At 40.7% G+C, this 22,079-nt stretch overlaps 1 protein-coding gene across 2 annotated transcripts in view; it reads right to left on the minus strand.

The window, feature by feature from the left end:
• Nucleotides 1-910: 910 nt before the first annotated feature.
• The window catches only part of WASF3 (WASP family member 3), a 269,443-nt gene continuing 248,274 nt past the window's right edge, over nucleotides 911-22,079 (minus strand). For both annotated transcript variants that reach the window (XM_053708495.1, XM_053708496.1), the window contains one exon: nucleotides 911-3,488. In XM_053708495.1, coding sequence (XP_053564470.1) covers nucleotides 3,331-3,488 — 158 coding nt within the window. In that variant the 3' untranslated portion in view covers nucleotides 911-3,330. The remainder of the gene's footprint in view (nucleotides 3,489-22,079) is intronic.

Genomic DNA, 22,079 nt, shown 5'->3' on the forward strand with positions numbered 1-22,079 from the left:
AACCCCCCTCAGGTGATATAAACCCTTGATTCCATAAAGATAAAGGAGTCCCACTGAGACCCTGTCTTCTATCATTTACATTACATTCCCACAACGAAGGAAAATAAATCGATCTTACCGGAATCTATGCCGTGGAACAGTAACATGGTCCTCCAAGTTTGACAGATAGTAGCGTTGCTTCTGACATGGACTTGAGTGAAGAAAGCAGGCAGCAAAACTTGTCAACACTGATTGCTTATGGAGCTGTTAATATGAGTCGGGATGGTTTTGCAGAAAGACTTTCCCTGCATCTCGGACTCTAACTTTCATCCATGCTCTCACTGAGAGGCTGACAGGACTACTTAAAACTCCTGTCCCATCTCGAAGAGTACTACCCTCCATAAAATAACTACTCCGTAATCTTCCGACACTTCTCCGCCAACCTCTTGTGACGAAAGGCAAAGAATGACTGGGGGATGAGGGAAGTGGAGGAGGTATTTAAGTCTTTGGCTGGGGTGTATTTGCCTCCTCCTGGTGGCCAGGTTCTGTATTTCCCAAAAGTAATGAATGCAGCTGTGGAATCTCCTTGTTTTATGAAGAAAATCTTGATTGAACTAAACGTCTTTTCAGACACCGAAAACTTCACCTCCTCCTTGTACCGCAGGCAAAGAAAATTACTGGTGGTTGTTGGAAGGGAAGTGATACTTAACAGCTTTGCTGTGGTGCTCTTTGCCTCCTTCTGCTGGCCAGGATTGATATTCCCAACAGTAATTGATGATACGTGGACTCACCGTGTCTTAAGAAAGAAAATACAATTATAGAAACAAACACTTTATACTAATCAACATTTATACTAAGTAAAACGTTATGGTAAAGTTTTTAACCTATGACTTATGTTCCATGCAATCGGATACAGTAATTTGTCAGGCAATGGAGTTAAAATTTTTATTAAACAAATCGGTACATAGCCTTGCAATATTTTATGTTAAAATTATTTAATTTTAGTACATTGATTCGGTTCAATTCTAAAGATTTTCACTTGGATTTAATGCAAACCTACATGTTCAATGAAAGACGGCAGAGGAGGCTTTTGTTGCACTCAAACAAAGCAAGATAAAATGTACTAGATACCTTCACAAATGACTGCTGTCAAGTTTGGTCTTCAGCATCTTCATTGAAAGAAAAAGAAAAATAATCTTGGCAACAAACAGTGGTTGAGCTGGTCAAATAGCACTTCTCAAGAGAGAAGAACTGATGTTTTGGATAGATGAGTCTATGTGATTTGAGTTTTTAGACAAATAATTTACTTTCTTTTTTAGGATTAAATAAGGGGTGAATTTATTAGGTTAATATCTAAAAAAAAAGAAACAAAGCAAGGTTTTCTTGGCCCTCAAGATGTTTCAAAACCACATTTTCCATGATGCTCAACTGGACTTCAGAGTGCCTAAGCATCATGGGTAATGTAGTTCTGAAACATCAGGAGGGCAAAGGTTCTCCATCCCTGTAATCTAAAGCAAACATTAAAAATATCCATGTTTTCTGAATTCTATCTGAAACCTATATAATACTCCAGTCCTAACCGTAGGCAGTATACATCCTCTCCACAATGTGTGGCCACTCATTCCTACTACTTCACTTCCTCTACCAATCTACTCTCTGATCTGAGACCTCCTCTCAAACTATCAAAGGCTGAAATGAATCTCCATATACTTAGATACGTACATACAAAATAGAGAACTACTAAAAAGACACGTTTGTACAAGAGTTTAATCTGGCACAACATTTCAGTTCATTCACAGTATAATTTAAGTCATATTTTAAGTAATTAATAAAACTCCACACCACAATATCGACCAGGGAGGACCAAATGATTCAACCAAGGAGCCACATTTTATTTATTTTGTAGCCTTGCAGAGCCAAATTATAACTTTATTCACTGAAACAAAAATATAGCCTTCCATCCATATAAACAAACTTCAAAAGAGCAATACTTTGCCAAGGTGTGTCACAAACCTTCATAGGACGTCTAAAAACAAGACAAATCTAGTAATTGACTATGTGCAAAGTTGGCAAACACTCAATGTGTGTTTCATATGGAGAGGAATAGAGTAGAAGTATAAAAGGGAAGGTGGAAAGACAAATAAAAATATAATTACAGTGGCCTCTAGCCTTGGGTACGAAATGCTGTCAGACTATACAGACTATGTGCCATTTGTCAAATTTGTAAACAGTATTATTGTGAAACCTTGTCTTGTAGTGTAGGTGTGATGACCAACAACAGCATGGTTGTTGTGCAAACTGATAACTACAGCATGAGTTTACACCAGCCTAAGAAAGAGCTTAGACTTCCTAAAACAAACATTTCCAACAGGCTTTTACAGTCTGCAGCTATTCTTATATCTTAAGCAAACACAAAACATTTCCAGAGGTAATGGCATCTAATAAGTTATTACAACCTCTAAAATTCTATATTTTAAAAAAAAGAGGACACTAGATCACTTTCTATGACACTGATTTTGGATAAAGTTTAACATTTAACAAAACAAAACAAAACAAAAATGTAAAAATGTGTTGTCCCTAGCAATTCGGTTGTGTTTAAAAACTCTGCTTGTTCACATTTGTAAGAAAATTTACAAAATACCTACAAAATCCTAGATCATTCTATTCTACCGTTTGGTGACAAACACCATATAGCTATAGTGGGTAAAAAACAAACAATGGCTCATTACCATACACCACAGTTTAAAACACTGTAGAGCCTATAAGGATATTAAACACCAGCTTTTGGAAAACGCACAGTGCATTCTTTTCAAACACTGAAAACGTTTTTTTTTTATAGCTTTTAAATTGCTGTAACACTATAAACTCTCTCACAAATAAGCTAAAAGTGAGCATGTATTTATAAATGCAGGCGATAAGACAAATTGAACATTGTGCAAAGACAGCAGTTTTGTAGTCGAGTGGAATATTATATTTGCTGGCTTTGCAGCATATGCTTCAAAACATATCTCTATCCATTGTATGTATAAGAAAAGTTACCTGTATTTAAATGTTAAAATAACTAATCACAGTCTAAAACTCAAGGGGCCTGAATTAATTACAATCTAAACTATTTATATTAAAACAATTATATTCACCTTGTGTCCCTGAGATTATCTGGCATTCTTCATGTCAGATATTTAGCTACACGTTATTATAAACTGGTCGTTTGAAGGCAAGTAGATATCGGATGCCTTTTATACCAACAAATCTCAAACTGACCGTTTGTAAGAGGCCACGGGTGCCATTAACAATTTCACTAAGTTAGTATTAAATGTAATCTTGAAAAAACTATAAGATGTTGTCCTGTTATCAGTCAGACCAATCGTTTTCATCAAACTCAGAGTCATCTTCCGATTCGCTGTACTCAACAGCTATGCGCCGGGACAGAATGGTTGCAACATCATTCCCAACCGGTTCGCGCTTTGCTTCTTGTTCACGCTGTTCTTGCACTTTCTTCAGCTGAATGCCTGTTTTATTAAGAACAAATATTAATTAAGTTGGTAGCTTTTTTAAGGCTGTTATCAATGTTTAAGGCTGTTATACTTTACATCTGCACTAAAATTTACTAGTATAAACAATAGATTATACACTTTTTACAGTATGAAAAGCTTTTCTTTGATTATCTTTTAATTTGTGATTTATTAACACATTTAATGCAAATATATAGCTAATATATTTTTTTTATAAAGCTATTACTTTTATATACCTGGACTAATAACTGTAAATTGCAACAAAGAATGTGCCAGATAGTATGGCTAATAAAAGAACATTAAAGGGACATGAAACCCAAATTGCTTCTTTCAGGATTCAGATAGAGCATACAAATGTAAACAACTGTCTAATTTACCTTTTTTTTTGTAATCATAGTTTTTATTGAAGTTTTATGAACATTTACAATAAACAATAGTGATAGCTATTTCAAAAAGAAAGTGATACATATCTCAACCTTCTAGACCTTCTGGAGTAAAAGGTCTCTATAAGTCATATCTCTCCACACATAATAACAGAGTTACGAAGAGCAAGACAGTTTTTAATAATGCTAACAGCTTGAGGTCATAAGGTAACATTATTTGAACAGTACATTTTCTCCGAGGATTCTATTGGTAACTAGTAAGTTGAGAAGAATAAGGAAGAAATGAAAAAAAGAGAAGTATAAAAATAGGAATAGCAACCGGTCTAATACGGAAGAAAGTTAAGGATAGGAATGGGAGGGAGGGTACAAGGGATAGGGGAGGGAGGGGGTAAAATATCTGCATGTGCTTTGATGTTTCGGGAGAAATAATTGCCTATCAGGTTATTGCCATATTTTATGAAATTATTGTGTCCCAGTAAAACTTAACATTATGAATCACGTCTATTCTGTTTGTTTTGAGATAAGAGTGTTCTTCTAGGGATAGTAATGCTTGTGTTAGAACTTTCCATTCGGCCAGATTGGGAATAACTGTAGATTTCCATTTCTCGTGATTAGGAACTTTGCTCTGTTTAAGCAGATCTGGAGAAGAAGCTGTCTTAATTTACATCTACACTTGGGACTATTGTTAATTAAAACTATCATAGGTGTAAGTTTAAATTAGGGATCGAATAACTTGTAACTAAGTGTTCCCTCAAGTCCGGAAATCTCTCAAGAGGGGGCATAATCACCAAATGTGTGATAGTGTTCCGGTCTCTCCACAGCCCCATCAGCATTGATGGGATACGTTATGGTAAATTAATTTTAGTCTACTGGGTTTAAGGTACCATCTAGATAAGAATTTGTATTTCCTTTCCAATATCTGTGTGGATGTAGAAGATTTATGTGTGTATTCGAAAAAATTGTTTTTGGTAGAATTTCCACTGATAATTCCCTCTGCCAGCCCCTGGTATAGTTAGGTAAGGTTTTATATTTAAAATTATCTATTTTCCTCCTGGCTATGGACAGTGAACCTTTCAAAGCAGTGTGTTGCCTGCACAGCTCCTCAAAACGTGTGGTAGACTGTCTAATTTACTTCTATTATCACATTTTCTTTCTCCTCCCAGTATCTTTCGTTGAAAAGCAGGGATAGAAGTTAAGGAGCATGCATGTGTCAGGATTACTATATGAAAACAGTGTTGCAAGAGCACTATTTCCTGACATGTAATGCTCCAGCCACCTACCTAGGTATCTGTTAAAAAATAAATACATGGTAACAAAGCTAATTTGATAACAGAAGTACATTGGAAACGTAAGATGGCATACTCTGAATCACAATTTATGTTTACCTGATTAATTTCTTTCATGGTGGTGAAAATACACGGTCCTTATTCTTGGTAATAACTCTTCTCTACCACTAGGAGGAGGCAAAGATTCCCAAACCGCAAGAGCTCTATAAAACCCCTCCCACCTAACACATACCTCAGTCTAATGTATAGAGAATCAAGTGAGGTAAGAAAAAGGAATAAGAGCCAAAAAAGGAGCAGGGAAAAAAGATGAGCTGAAGAAAAAAAAAACAGAAAAAAACAAGGGTGGGGTCTCGTGGACTCTCACAACCATGAAATAAATTAATCAGGTAAGCATAAACTACATTTTCTTTCATACATTTGGTTAGTTTCCACGATCCTTACTCTTGGGAACAATTGCCCAAGCTGTGGAGTCCACAATAAATAACAAATGGAGGGATTTAAAAACATCTTGTCTCACCAAGAAAATAAAATTCATAACCCCAATGATTTTTTTTTTTTTTAAAAGCACTTCAAAATAGACAACTGCCTGAAGAACCTTGCTTCCAAAGGCTGCTTCAGAAGAAGCAAAAACATGGTAGAATTTAGTAAATGTATGCAAAGAAGACCAAGTAGCTGCCTTGCAAATCTGATCAACTGAAGCCTAATTCTTCAAAGCCCAAGAAGTGGCAACTGACCTAGTAGAATGAGCAGCAATTCGCTGCAGGCGGAGGCTGACCTGATTCCAAATAAGCTTTGTGAATCAAAACCAAGAGGCTAAAGCAATAGCAGGGGCCTTCTGACCTTTCCTTGGGCCAGAAAAAAGAACAAACAAACTAGAAGTTTGTCTGAAATCCTTAGTAGAATCAACATAATATTTAAATGCCCTATCAACATCCAGAGAATATATAGATCTAATCCTGAGAATGCTTCTGAAAGGACACAAAGAAGAAACAACAATCTCTCTGATAAAGTTGTCTGACGACAACTCAAACTCGTCTAGTAGAAGAAATAGCCAAAAGAAACAATACTTTCCAAGAAAGTAGTTTAATTTCCAATTTATGAATAGGTTCAAAAAAGAGAGCATGCAAAACCCTTAACACTGGGTTAAGATTCCATGGAGGAGAAATAGGCTTGAAAACAGGTTGGATACGAACCAAAGCCTGAACAAAACAATGAACCTCAGGAAAATTAGCAATCTTTCTGTGGAACAAAACTAAAATCTGCCCTTTCAGATAGGCCTGTATCTACACCATCCTGCAAAAACTGCAGAATCCTAGGAATCCTGAAAAAATGCCAGGAAAAAGGAAATTTATGCTTACCTGATAAATGTATTTCTTCCACGATATGACAAGTCCACGGATTTCATCCTTACTTGTGGGATATTAACCTCCTGCTAACAGGAAGTGGCAAAGAGCACCGCAGCAGAGCTGTATATATAGCTCCTCTCTTCCCTCCACCCCCAGTCATTCGACCGAAGTTAGGAAGAGAAAGGAAAAGCCAAAGGTGCAGAGGTGACTGAAGCTTAACAAAAAAATAATATAAACCTGTCTTAAAAATGACAGGGAGGGCCGTGGACTCGTCATATCGTAGAAGAAATAAATTTATCAGGTAAGCATAAATTTCCTTTTCTTCTACAAAATATGACGAGTCCACGGATTTCATCCTTACTTGTGGGATACAATACCAAAGCTACAGGACACGGATGAAAGGGAGGGACAAGACATGAACCTAAACGGAAGGCACCACTGCTTGAAGAACCTTTCTCCCAAAACCAGCCTCAGAAGAAGCAAATGTATCAAATTTGTAAAATTTGGGAAAAGTGTGAAGAGACGACCAAGTTGCAGCCTTGCAAATCTATTCAACAGAAGCATCGTTTTTAAATGCCTATGAGGAAGCCACAGCCCTAGTAGAATGAGCCAGCAGTCTCATACGCCAGACGGATGATACTCTTCAGCCAAAAAGAAAGAGGTAGCTGTAGCTTTCTGACCCCTACGCTTTCCAGAAAAAAACAATGAATAATGAAGATAATTGACGGAAATCCTTAGTCGCCTGTAAGTAAAAAGAAAAATTAACCAAAAAACTGCGCTTCCCAGAAATAAACTAAATTCCACTTTTAGTCTTAATGGAATCTAGTGGTTTATATTCAACCCAAATGGGAATATTAGCCAATAGAAAATAGTATAACAAGGTGTAGATATTTTAGCCAATGTGATGACTTTGTGCTTAGGTTTTATATAAATATCAGGCGATTTGGACCCAACCATATTCAATACACAATTTAGAAATAACAAGCTATACACTGGTCCATATGGCTCTTGATATTTAATCGAATGTCTCAAAATACAATGTAAATGCCTATACAAATTAAAAAACAACAATGCAGATAAGGTTTAAAAAAAAACTGTATTACAAGGGATAAGAATACTCCCAAATTCGGTGTGACGAGTGGGTGCAGCTCCAGAGTGAGATACAGGGCTGTGTTCCTGATCGCAAAAGAAAGCTAGAAAACAAAAGAAGACACAGAGCGCATCCCACTCTAAGTGTAACACCGTTTTAATGAAACAATAATCAAAGTGTGTGAATCACACATACAAGATAAACAAAGTTAAAAAGCACTATCACCAAGTCCGAGTCCTTTACTTCTGATGCTGTGGGTGTGTTCTCCGTCACCCCGTCAGCTGTGTCCTCTGGAAAGCTTCCGGAAAGCCGTGAGGGGACTCACCGTGTCGGGGGATACTCTGTAGTCAGCACCGGAGTTACAGTGTCCCGGATAAGGTGCTATTGCGGCCTCAACGCGTTTCGTCAGGCTGCGACCTGACTTTTTCAAGAGGAAGTATAGAACTGTATAATTGTGGATCCTTTTAAAAGACCCGGGTCAGGCGTGCCTCCTAAGGTAATGATCTCATTGGCTGTAAGTTCGTCAATGACCTTAAAGCGAGGCTTCACACTCCTATTACACCGGTCTGGTCATTTTCGTAGTATCCACTCATATGTCACTTTTGCCCTACAAACAATCAAATTTAACCGTGTCTTTTACTGACGAGAAACCTTTGTCATTGGCCGTGAACTCACGGCCAATGACAAAGGTTTCTCGCGGTTACATTTCAGCTGACGGGGTGACGGAGAACACACCCACAGCATCAGAAGTAAAGGACTCAGACTTGGTGATAGTGCTTTTTAACTGTTTATCTTGTACGTGTGATTCACACACTTTGATTAATGTTTCATTAAAACGGTGTTACACTTAGAGTGGGATGCGCTCTGTGTCTTCTTTTGTTTTCTAGCCTGTAAGTAAAACTTCAGGGCACGGACCACGTCCAAGTTATGCAACAGATGCTCCTTCTTAGAAGAAGGATTAGGACAAACTCTACAAGCAGAAGAAATAGCAACCAAAAATAAAACTTTCCAAGATAACAACTTAATATCTATGGAATGCATGGGTTCAAACGGAACCCCTTGAAGAACACTAAGAACTAAATTCAAACTCCAGGGTGGAGCAATTGGTCTAAACACAGGCTTAATTCTGGTTAGAGCCTGACAAAAAGACTGAACGTCTGAAACATCTGCCAAACGTTTGTGTAGCAAAATCGATAAAGCAGAGATTTGTCCCTTTAAGGAACTCGCTGATAACCCTTTCTCCAATCCTTCTTGGAGAAAGGACAGAATCCTGGGAATCCTAACTCTACTCCATGAGTAGCCTTTGGATTCACACCAAAAAAGATATTTACGCCATATCTTATGATAGATCTTTCTAGTGACAGGCTTACGTGCCTGAATCAAAGTATCAATGACCGAATCAGAGAACCACCCCTTAGATAAAATCAAGCGTTCAATCTCCAAGCAGTCAGTTGCAGAGAAACTAGATTTGGGTGATGGAAAGGTCCCTGAATGAGAAGGTCCTGACTCAATGGAAGCTTCCACAGTGGCAGAGAGGACATGTCCACTAGATCGGCATACCAAGTCCTGCGAGGCCACGCAGGCACGATTAGAATTACTGAAGCCCTCTCCTGTTTGATCCGAGCAATCACCCGAGGCAGGAGAGCAAACGGCGGAAACACATAAGCTAGGTTGAACGACCAAGGCACTGCCAAGGCATCTATCAGTTTGGCCTGAGGATCCCTTGACCTGGATCTGTATCTTGGAAGCTTGGCATTCTGACGAGACGCCATCAGATCCAACTCCGGTCTGCTCCATCTGAGGATCAGAGTGGCAAAGACCTCCGGATGGAGTTCCCACTCCCCCGGATGAAACGTCTGTCTGCTTAAAAAGTCCGCTTCCCAGTTGTCCACTCCTGGGATGTAGATTGCTGATAGATAACAAGAGTGGGCCTCCGCCCACCGAATTATCTTGGATACCTCTGTCATCACTAAGGAACTCCTTGTTCCCCCCTGATGATTGATGTAAGCCACAGTCGTGATGTTGTCCGACTGAAAGCGAATGAATTTGGCCGAAACCAACTGAGGCCATGCTTGAAGCACATTGAATTCTGCTCTCAAATCCAGAATATTGATTGAAAGTAGAGACTCCACCTGAGTCCACACACCCTGAGCCTTCAGGGAATTCCAGACTGCACCCCAACCTAGAAGGCTGGCGTCCGTCGTCACTATTACCCATGAGGGTCTGCGAAAGCACGTCCCTTGGGACAGATGATCCTGAGACAACCACCAAAGAAGAGAGAGTCTCTTGTCTACTGATCCAGATTTATCTGAGGAGACAAATTTGCATAATCTCCATTCCACTGTCTGAGCATGCTCAGCTGTAGTGGCCTGAGATGAAAATGAGCAAACGGAATGATGTCCATTGCCACCACCATTAATCCAATTAACTCCATGCAATGGGCCACTGATGGCCAAGGATTGGACTGAAGGGCTCAGCATGTATTCAGAATCTTTAACTTTCTGAACTCTGTCAAGAAAATCTTCATGGATATGGAATCTATTAGTGTTCCCAGGAAGGGAACCTTAGTCTGTGGAATCAATGAACTCTTTTCTAGAGTCACCTTCCACCCATGAGTCCTCAGAAAGGACAGAACCATGTCTGTATGAGACTTTGTCAGATGGTAAGACGACGCCTGGATCAGAATATCGTCTAGATAAGGCGCCACTGCTATACCCCGTAACCTGAGAACCGCCAAAAGAGACCCTAAAACCTTCGTGAAGATCCTGGGTGCTGTGGCCAACCCGATGGGAAGAGCCACGAGCTGAAAATGTTTGTCCAGGAAGGCAAACCTTAGGAACTGATGATGATCCTTGTGGATAGGGATATGCATCATTTAAGTCCACGGTAGTCATATATTGACCCTCCTGGATCAATGGCAGAATTGTTCGAATAGTCTCCATTTTGAAGGATGGGACAATGAGAAACTTGTTTAGACTCTTGAGATCTAAAATGGGCCTGAACGTTCCCTCTTTTTTGGGAACCACGAAAAGATTTGAGTAAAACCCCTGTCACTGGAACAGGACGAATTACTCCCATAGTAGAAAGGTCTTTTACACAACGTAAGAACGCCTCTCTTTGTCTGGTCTGCAGACAATCGTGAAAGAAGGAACCTCCCCCTTGGGAGAGAACTTTTGAACTCCAGCTGATACCCTTGGGACACGATCTCCAGTGTCCAAGGATCCTGAACATCTCTTACCCAAGCCTGGGCAAAGAAAGAGAGTCTGCCCCCTACTAGATCCGGCCCCGGATTGGGGACCGCCCCTTCATGCTGTCTTGGTAGCAGCAGCGGGCTTCTTGGGTTGTTTACCCTTGTTCCAAGTCTGGTTGGGTCTCCAGACCGCTTTGGTCTGAGCAAAATTCCCTTCCTGCTTGGTGGAGGAAGAGGAACAAGAGGGGACTCCTCTAAAGCTCTGAAAATTATTTTGTTTACCCCTCAGTTTAGTTGTTTTATCCTGAGGTAGGAGATGACCCTTACCTCCCGTAATGTCAGAAATGATTTCTTTAAAGTCAGGCCCAAATAGGGTCTTTCCTTTGAAAGGAATAGCCAAAAGCTTTGACTTAGATGACACATCTGCAGACCAAGATTTTAACCATAACGCTCTACGCACTAAAATGGCAAATCCGGCATTCTTAGCCACCAATTTGGCAATCTGAAAGGCGGTATCTGTAATAAAAGAATTAGCCAGCTTAAGAGCCTTAATTCTGTCTAAAATATCCTCTAAAGGAGTCTCAGATTTGAGAAACTCTTCTAAGGCCTCAAACCAGAAGGCCGCCGCAGTGGTAACTGGCACAATGCAGGCCGTTGGTTGTAAGAGAAAACCCTGATGAATAAACAATTTCTTTAGAAGACCCTCCAATTTCTTATCCATAGGGTCTTTGAAAGCACAGCTGTCCTCAATAGGGATATTTGTACGCTTAGCCAGGGTAGATATAGCTCCTTCCACCTTAGGGACTGTTTGCCAGGAGTCCCGAACAGTGTCAGATATAGGATACATCCTTCTGAAATTTGGAGAGGGTGAAAACGGGATACCCGGTCTGTCCCATTCCCTCTTAATAATCTCCGAGATTCTCTTAGGAACCGGAAAAACGTCAGTGTAAGCAGGTATCTCTAAGTATTTCTCCATCTTACACAATTTCTCTGGTGGAACCACAATAGGATCACAGTCATCCAGAGTCGCTAAAACCTCCCTAAGTAACAGACGGAGGTGCTCAAGCTTAAACTTAAAGGACATGACGTCTGAGTCCGTCTGAGGTAATGCACTTCCCGAATCAGAAAGTTCAGACAGCCCCAATTCAGATCCCTGTGAGGGTACATCGGAAATGGCTAACAATATATATATATATATATATATATATATATATATATATATATATATATATATATATATATAAAAATTCTAAATATATCGTGTATAACAAGATTTTAATACTTATATAAATATGGCCCCTGCACCACGCCGCAGCTCTGCTGTGGCGCCTACCTGCCCCCGGAATGAAGTTGTTGAAGCTGCTATATCGTGAAAGTACTTTTCGATAAGTTAGTAGACAAATCAGGCCACTCAGAGCCCCAGTCTCTGCTGCTATGTCCGGATGAACACTGCACGTCTGAGCGTGCAAAATTAGGCCCCGCCCACCATGGGCATACACAGAATCGCAGAATACAATAAAAAATATATGCCATGTGCCCCCTCGATATGCAGGCTAAATCGTAACCCTGCAGTCCTGCACCAGGAATAAAGTTAACAGTGCATCAAGTAAAAAAACGCATCTCCCACCGTCCAGCCCCAGATAAGCCCCAAAGGTCTTTACATACTTTAGGCAAATACCATAAAATAAAGGGATTTCAGGTACACCATTCTTTAATTAGTGCATACTGCTTACCCTTCCCCATATAGGGGACAATGACAGTCTGTTCTGATTCAATCTCCCCAGAAACAAAAGACTGCACATACCTCAATGCTGCTTGTAGCAAGACACCGTTCTCCACACTGAAGATCTTCTCACACATACCTTCAGCTGCGTTGTGGGAACCATTATGGATCTTAGATAATGTTTGCTAAGATCATTATCAGGGCAGAAAAAGGAAATTTATGCTTACCTGATAAATTGATTTCTTCTACGATATGACGAGTCCACGGATTTCATCCTTACTTGTGGGATATTATCCTCCTGCTAACAGGAAGTGGAAAAGAGCACCACAGCAGAGCTGTATATATAGCTGCTCCCTTCCCCTCCACCCCCAGTCATTCGACCGAAGGTTTAGGAAGAGAAAGGAAAAGCTAAAAGGTGCAGAGGTGACTGAAGTTGTAAAAATAAATAAAATATAATCTGTCTTAAAATGACAAGGAGGGCCGTGGACTCGTCGTATCGTAGACAAAATCAATTTATCAGGTAAGCATAAATTTCCTTTTCTTCTACAAGATACGATGAGTCCACAGATTTCATCCTTACTTGTGGGATACAATACCAAAGCAATAGGACACAGATGAAAGGGAGGGACAAGACAGAGACCTAAACGTAAGGCACCACTGCTTGAAGAACTTTTCTCCCAAAAACAGCCTCAGAAGAAGCAAAAGTATCAAATTTGTAAAATTGGGAAAAAGTATGAAGGGACGACCAAGTCACAGCCTTACAAATCTGTTCAACAGAAGCATCGTTTTTAAAGGCCCATGTGGAAGCCACAGCTCTAGTAGAATGAACTGTAATTCGTTCAGGAGGCTGCTGTCCAGCAGTCTCATATGCCAGGCGGATGATACTCAGCCAAAAAGAAAGAGGTAGCCGTAGCTTTCTGACCCCTACGCTTTCCAGAATAAACAATGAATAATGAAGATGATTGACTGAAATCCTTAGTCGCCTGCAAGTAAAACTTCAAGGCACGGACCACATCCAGGTTATGTAATAGACGCTCCTTCTTAGAAGAAGGATTAGGACACAAGGAAGGAACAACAATTTCCTGATTAATATTCGTATTTGAAACAACCTTAGGAAGAAATCCAGGTTTGGTACGTAAACCACCTTATCAGAATGAAATATAAGATAAGGCGAATCATATTGTAACGCTGAAAGCTCAGAAACTCTTCGAGCAGAAGAAATAGCAACTAAAAACAGAACTTTCCAAGATAACAATTTAATATCTATGGAATGCATGGGTTCAAACGGAACCCCTTGAAGAACTCTAAGAACTAAATTCAAACTCCAGGGAGGAGTAATTGGTCTAAATACAGGCTTAATTCTAGTTAAAGCCTGACAAAAAGCCTGAACATCTGGCACATCTGCCAAACGTTTGTGAAGCAAAATTGACAAAGCAGAAATGTGTCCCTTTAAGGAACTCGCTGATAACCCTTTCTCCAATCCTTCTTGGAGAAAAGACAGAATCTTGGGAATCCTAACTTTACTCCATGAGTATCCCTTGGATTCACATCAATAAAGATATTTACGCAATATCTTATGATATATTTTTCTAGTGACAGGCTTTCGAGCCTGTATCAAAGTATCGATGACCGAATCAGAGAATCCTCAGATAAAATCAAGCGTTCAATCTCCAAGCAGTCAGCAGCAGAGAAATTAGATTTGGATGTTTGAAAGGACCTTGAATGAGAAGGTCCTGTCTCAAAGGAAGTTTTCACGGTGGCAGAGAGGACATGTCCACTAATTATTCCGCATACCAAGTCCTGCGTGGCCACGCAGGCACTATCAGGATTACTGAAGCTCTCTGCTGTTTGATTCGAGCAATCATGCGTGGAAGGAGAGGAAACGGTGGACACACATAAGCTAGGCTGAACGTCCAAGGCACTGCCAGGGCATCTATCAGTTCGGCCTGGGGATCCCTTGACCTGGATCCGTAACGTGGAAGCTTGGCATTCTGACGAGACGCCATCAGATCCAGTTCCGGTCTGCCCCATTGGTGAAACAATGAAGCAAACACCTCCGGATGGAGTTCCCACTCCTCCGGATGAAAAGTCTGACTACTTAGAAAATCCACTTCCCAGTTTTCTACTCCTGGGATGTAGATTGCGGACAGATAACAAGAGTGGACCTCCGGATTATCTTGGATACTTCTATCATCGCCAAGGAACTCCTCGTTCCCCCCTGATGATTGATATATGCCACAGTCGTGATGTTGTCCGACTGGAATCTGATGAATTTGGCCGAAGCCAACTGAGGCCATGCCTGAAGCGCATTGAATATTGCTCTCAGTTCCAGAATATTGAGTGGAAGTAGAGACTCCACCTGAGTCCAAACACCCTGAGCCTTCAGGGAATTCCAGACTGCACCCCAGCCTAGAAGACTCGCGTCTGTTGTCACTATCACCCACAAGGTTCTGCGGAAAACATGTCCCCTGGGACAGATGATCCTGCGACAACCACCAGAGAAGAGAGTCCCTGGTCTCTTGATCCAGATTTATCTGAGGAGATAAATTCGCTTAGTCCCCATTCCACTGTCCAAGCATGCACAGCTGCAGTGGTCTGAGATGAAAGCGAGCAAACGGAATGATGTCCATTGCCGCTACCATTAATCCAATGACCTCCATACACTGAGCCACTGATGGCCGAGGAATGGACTGAAGTGCTCGGCAAGTATTTAGAATCTTTGATTTTCTGACCTCCGTCAGAAATATTTTCATGTCTACCGAGTCTATAAGAGTTCCCAAGAAGGGAACCCTTTTCCGTGGAACTAGTGAACTCTTTTCTATGTTCACCTTCCAACCGTGAGTTCTCAGGAAAGACAACACTGTGTCCGTGTGAGATTTTGTCAGATGATAAGTTGACGCTTGAATCAGAATATCATCCAGATAAGGCCACTGCTATGACCCACGGTCTGAGAACCGCTAGAAGAGACCCTAGAACCTTTGTGAAGATTCTGGGTGCTGTGGCTAACCCGAAGGGAAGAGCCATGAACTGATAATGTTTGTCCAGGAAGGCAAACCTTAGGAATTGATGATGATCCTTGTGAATAGGAATATGAAGGTATGCATCCATCAAGTTCACGGTAGTCCTATATTGGCCCTCCTGGATCATTGGTAAGATTGTTCGTATAGTCTCCATCTTGAATGACGGGACTCTGAGAAACTTGTTTAGACACTTGAGATCTAACATGGGTCTGAAAGTTCCCTCTTTTTTGGGAACCACGAAAAGATATGAGTAAAACCCCTGTCCCTGCTCCAGTTCTGGAACGGGACAAATTACTCCCATGGTAGAGAGGTCTTTTACAGTGTAAGAACGCCTCTCTTTTTATCTGGTCTACAGACAATCGTGAAAGATGAAATCTCCCTCTTGGGAGAAAATCTTTGAATTCCAGTTGATACCCGTGGGTCACGATTTCCAGCGCCCAGGGATCCTGAACATCTCTTGCCCAAGCCTGAGCAAAGAAAGAAAGTCTGCCCCCTTCTAGATCCGGTCCCGGATCGGGGGCCGCCCCTTCATGCTGTTTTTATAGCAGCAGGCTTCTTGGATTGTTTACCTTTGTTCCAAGCCTGGTTGGGTCTCCAGACTGACTTAGATTGAGCAAAATTCCCTTCCTGCTTTGTGGAGGAAGAGGAAGCAGAGGGTCCTTCTTTAAAGTTTCGAAAATTATTTTGTTTACCCCTCATCTTAACAGACTTATCCTGAGGTAGGGCGTGGCCCTTACCTCCAGTAATGTCAGAAATTATTTCCTTCAATTCAGGCCCGAATAGGGTCTTACCTTTAAGAGCTTAGATTTTGATGACACATAAGCAGACCAAGATTTGAGCCATAACGCTCTACACGCTAGAATGGCAAATCCTGCATTCTTCGCCGCTAATTTAGCAATTTGAAAAGCGGCATCAGTAATAAAAGAATTAGCTAGCTTGAGAGCCTTAATTCTATCCAAAATGTCATCTAATGGAGTCTCAACCTTCAGAGACTCTTCTAAAGGATCAAACCAAAAAGCTGCTGCAGTAGTTACTGGAACAATGCAAGCCGTAGGTTGTAAAAGGAAACCCTGATGAATAAATAATTTCTTTAGAAGACCCTCTAACTTTTTATCCATAGGGTCTTTGAAAGCACAACTGTCCTCAATAGGTATAGTTGTATGCTTAGCCAGGGTAGATATAGCTCCCTCCACCTTAGGGACCGTTTGCCACAAGTCCCGAATGGTGTCTGATATGGGAAACATTTTCTTAAAATTAGGAGGGGGAGAGAACGGAATACCTGGTCTATCCCATTCCTTTTTAACAATTTCTGAAATTCTTTTAGGAACCGGAAAAACATCAGTGTAAGTAGGCACCTCTAGATATTTGCCCATCTTACACATTTTCTCTGGTGGTATCACAATAGGGTCACAATCACCCAGAGTTGCTAAAACCTCCCGAATTAACAGGCGGAGGTGTTCCAGCTTAAATTTAAAGGACATTACATCCGAATCTGTCTGAGGTAACACATTTCCTGAGTCTGAAAGTTCTCCCTCAGACAGCAATTCCCTGACCCCCAACTCAGAGCACTGTGAGGGTACATCGGAAATAGCCAATAAAGCATCAGAGGATTCAGTATTTACATTAATACCTGACCTACTGCGTTTACCCTGTAACACTGGTAATTTAGATAATACCTCTGAAAGGGTAGTTGACATAACTGCAGCCATCTCCTGCAAAGTAAAATAATTAGACGCACTAGAGGTACTTGGCGTCGCTTGTGTGGGCGTTAAAAGTTGTGACACTTGGGGAGAATTGGATGGCATATCCTGGTTCTCTTCAGATTGAGAATCATCCTTAGGCACACTTTCTTGACCTAAAATATGCTTTTTACAATGTAAGGCCCTTTCAGTACAAGAGGTACACAATGTAAGAGGGGGTTCCACATAGAACAATGAAATTCCTCAATGTCAGACATGTTGAACAGACTAGTAATAACCACAATAGTCGTTAAACACTTTATTTATTGCTTAAAACAATTTTTTGATAAACGTGTACTGCGCCTTTAAGTAATAAAAAGCGCACAAATTTTCCAAAACTGCTTAAAATGTTAATTTGCTCTTAAAAATTAACTACACCTAATTAATGGCTCCAAAAAATATTGCACCCCAAGAGTAAGGGGAGAAATTAACCTCTAAAAGGTATTTATAGACACAATTATGTTAAATTTGACAAATATACCCCCTGCACCTCGCCACAGCTCTGCTGTGGCGCCTACCTGCCCCCAGGGTACTTCAAAAAGACTCAACAACGATCCAGTAAACAGAACCCCTGTCTAGGCTCAACCGGAGCTAATGCCTGCTGCTTCTCAGCCAGAGTCTAATGCGCGTCTGAGCGCACGAAAATAAGCCCCGCCCATCATGTCCGATGATCGAGTAGGCCTGAACAAAAGCATGGTGAAGCGGTTTAAAGTATAAGCCATGTGGAAGTCTTTAACCCCTAAGTACCTCCCAATACGGTCAAACTGTTTATTTTGAACAAAAAAAACGCATATTCCTGCCTCTCCCAGTGTGTTTATAATGCAGTGAAGCCCATTATAATGCTTGGCCCAATATGTCAACTGAAAAAATTAAGCACAGGTTTCCCAGTAACACCCCTTTTGTTTTACAGGTCTACTGCTTACCCCTTCCCTTGCAAGGAAATAAATGTCAGCCAGTTCTGATATACCAAGTCTCCTCAGAAATAAGGGCTGTACATACCTCAATGCTGCTTGTAGCATGAAACCGTTCTCCACACTGAAGATGTCTCTTGTATTACCTTCAGAAGCTCTGTGGGAACCAACAAGGATCTTGGTTACAGCTGCTAAGATCATCAACCTCAGGGTAGAAATCTTCTTTCATATCCCCCTGAGGAAAATAGTACTCACCGGTACCATTTAAAATAAAAAACATCTTGATTGAAGAAACTAAAACTAACACCACAGTTTACCTCTTCCTAGTATAACACAGGCAAAGAGAATGACTGGGGGTGGAGGGAAAGGGAGGAGCTATATATACAGCTCTGCTGTGGTGCTCTTTGCCACTTCCTGTTAGCAGGAGGATAATATCCCACAAGTAAGGATGAAATCCGTGGACTCGTTATCTTGTAGAAGAAATAATATGTCTCCACTCCTCTTGGGAAGCAATAGACTGACGATTTCCCCCTGAGAAAAATAGTACTCTCTGGCACCATTTTAAAATAAAAAAACTTCTTGATTGAAGAATCTAAACTAACACCTCACTTTACCTCTTCCTATTACTAACACAGGCAAAGAGAATGACTGGGGGTGGAGGGGAAGGGAGGAGCTATATATACAGCTCTGCTGTGGTGCTCTTTGCCACTTCCTGTTAGCAGGAGGTTAATATCCCACAAGTAAGGATGAAATCTGTGGACTAGTCATATCTTGTAGAAGAAAACATGATTTATACACCAAGAAATAAAAGGTCTTCCAGACCTTGTAATAGATTTGCCTAGTATTAGGCTTATGAGCCTGAATCAGCATTCCAATCACAGAATCAGAGAAACCCCTATGTCTCAGAAATAAGCTTTCAATTGCCATGCCATTAAGTTTAGAGACTTGAGATCTGGATGGAAAAAAGTACATTGGAACAGAAGGTCTGACCATAGAGGAAGAGGCCAAGGAGGGCAACTGGCCATCTGAACCATATCTGCATACCAAATCCTGAGAATCCAAGCTGGGGCAATCAGGATTACAGATGACTTTTCTTGGAAATCGCTCTGGAAAGAAGAACCAGAGGTGAAAACAGATAAATAGGCTTAAATGACCAATAAACTACTAGAGCATCCACTAACTCTGCCTGAGGACCCCTGGACCTTGCAAAGTACCTGGGAAGTCTGTTGTTCAAATGAGAGGCCATCAGATCTATTTCTGGGAGACCCTACAGATCCCCAATCTGAATGAACACATCCTAGTGAAGAGACCACTCCCCCTGGATGTAGAGTGTGCCTCCAAATTGTTTACTCCTGGGATGTGAATTGCAGAAACTTGACAAGAATTGGCTTCTGCCCTGGAGAGAATCCGAGACACCTCCATCACTGCCAGGGAACTGTGAGCTCCCCTGATGGTTGATATAATCTACTGCTGTGACATAGGCCTCTTTTGAAAAGGGAGTCTCATCTCTGTTTTCAGTCAGACAAACTTGAAGGGCCCTGAAAATTCTAGAACATTGATTGGCAACCTTGTTTTCCGAGGATCGCAAACCCCCTGTGCTGTCAGAAACCACCAGACAGCTCCCCAACCTGAAAGACTTGCATCTGTAGTGATCACAGTCCAGGTAGGATGAGCAAAAGAAGTCTCCTGAAAATTAAACTAAAGATCCAGCAACCAAGCTAGAGACTGCCTGGTACTGGGATCCAAAAAATATCTTTTGGTATAGCTGAGTATAATCCCTGCACCATTGACGGAGCATACAAAGCTGAAGAGGCCTCGTGAAATAAAGCAAATGGAATTGCATCTGAGGCTGTAGTCATGAGACCTAGTACTTCAATACACAGAGTCACAGAGGGAAATGAGAGAGACTGAAGGTTTAGGCAAGCTGACACCAATCTTAACCTTCTCTGCTCTGTCTTAAGGATACTGAGTCTATTTAGAAACCTATGAAAATTACCTTTGTCCAAGGAATCGAAGAACTCTTTGGAAAATTGATCCACTAACCATGCTGTTGAAGAAACAACAAGAGTTGTTTGGTGTGAGATTCTGCTAAAGGAAAAGACGGAGCTTGAACAAAGATATTGTTCAGGTAAGGAAACACTGCAATACCCTTACTGATACTGATCACAGATAAAAGGGCACCCAGAACCTTTGTAAATATTTTTGAAGCTGTAACCAGAAAAAAATGGTAGAGCAACAATCTAAAAATGCTTGTCCAGAAATGCAAACCTCAGAAACTGGTAATGTTCTCTGTGAATTGGAACATGAAGGTAAGCATCCTTTAAATTTATTGTGTACATAAATTGACCTAGCTGAACAAAAGGCAGAAAAGTCCTGATAGTTTTCATTCTGAAAAATGAAATCCTTACTAATTTGTTCAGAGCTTTTAGATCCAGAACTGGACCTTCCTTCTTTGGAACAATGAAGAGATTTGAATAAAATCCCATCCCTTGTTCCAACAAAGGAACTTGAAAAATCACTCCCATATTTTCCAAATCTGAGACGGACTGAAGAAAAGCTTGAGCTTTTACAGGATTCCTTGGAACATTGGACAGAAAAAAACCTTCCCATGGGAGGCCTTGTTCAGAATCCTATTCCATAATCCTTGAGAAACAATATTCTAAACCCAGGGATCTGAAACAGACTGAAACCAAGTCTCCTGAAAGAGAATTAATCTGCCTGTTACCTTATCCATTAGAATCTTTAGGGTCTTCAGCCTCTAAAGTAACTAGGACCTCCTTTTAAAAAGATAACAAACATGTTCAACTTTAAATAAAAAAGAGGAAATATCAGGTTCAATTTCAGATGAGGAATCCTCATCCCCAGAGGAAACTCCACCATCTGAAGACATAACAGTATCCCTGGTCTCAGGGCACTTAGCACTTGTAGAAGGTAAAATATGAACTGAACTTTTATGCTTGTTTGAAGGTGGGAGAGCAGCCATCGCTTCAGAAACTGCAGCCTTGATAACATTTTTCATGGCAGGAGGCACTACCTTAGCATTAACCTGTAATGAACAAAGAGTAGATACATTAGTACTCAACGAAAAAGCATTAGGTCTGATTGCATTAAAGGGACAGTATACTGTAAAATTGTTTTATCACATTGTGTACATATACATGCTTCTTTATCTTTTATCTGTCCATAAACCAAAGACCAATATTTGGACAGAACAATGGAAAATTAAAATTTTATTAACCTTATCTCTTCTATACCCCACTAGGAGTGTAATTTATTCTGCTGGCTGTGTTTACGCAGCTTATCTATAGCTTGGACCTAAGGCCAGCAACTTTCAGAATAGGTGGGGATACCACAGGCAAAAATCAACTATTTCAAATGCCAATATAAGGGTTAAGGAAATACTTGTAAACAATTTAATACATTCCAATAGGTAAAGTGGATCATTGGGAACAAATTAAAGGGAGACATTTTTTGAGTAAACTATCCACTTAAACCTAAAAACCATGAGCCACATAAATGAGCTGGAGGAGACATTCAGCCTTTTTACAATAAGCACACCCAATAATAGTAGAAAAGCATTCAGGAGGCTCAGTTTCTTGGGTAGATTTAGGGACAGAATCCTGCTGCTCCATCATAGCATATGGCAATGCAATTAACTCTATTAAACCCCCTAAAAAAGCTCTTGAGGAAATGAAACCATTTAACCCCTCCTAAGCAGTTTTAAAAGGAACAATGCACGCTAAGCAGAGCTGATAAAACAAAACAGGAGAAACAAACATTACATCCAAACGTGCGCCAAACTACCGACAACTAAGAAGGAGAATATGCATGCCAAAAACCCAACCTACGCATAACCGAGCGAAAGTGCCCTAAAGCAACGTGCGTATACCAATGAGCAAG

The sequence above is a fragment of the Bombina bombina genome, chromosome 3 (assembly GCF_027579735.1).
Source record: "Bombina bombina isolate aBomBom1 chromosome 3, aBomBom1.pri, whole genome shotgun sequence".
In the NCBI taxonomy this organism is placed as follows: domain Eukaryota; kingdom Metazoa; phylum Chordata; class Amphibia; order Anura; family Bombinatoridae; genus Bombina; species Bombina bombina.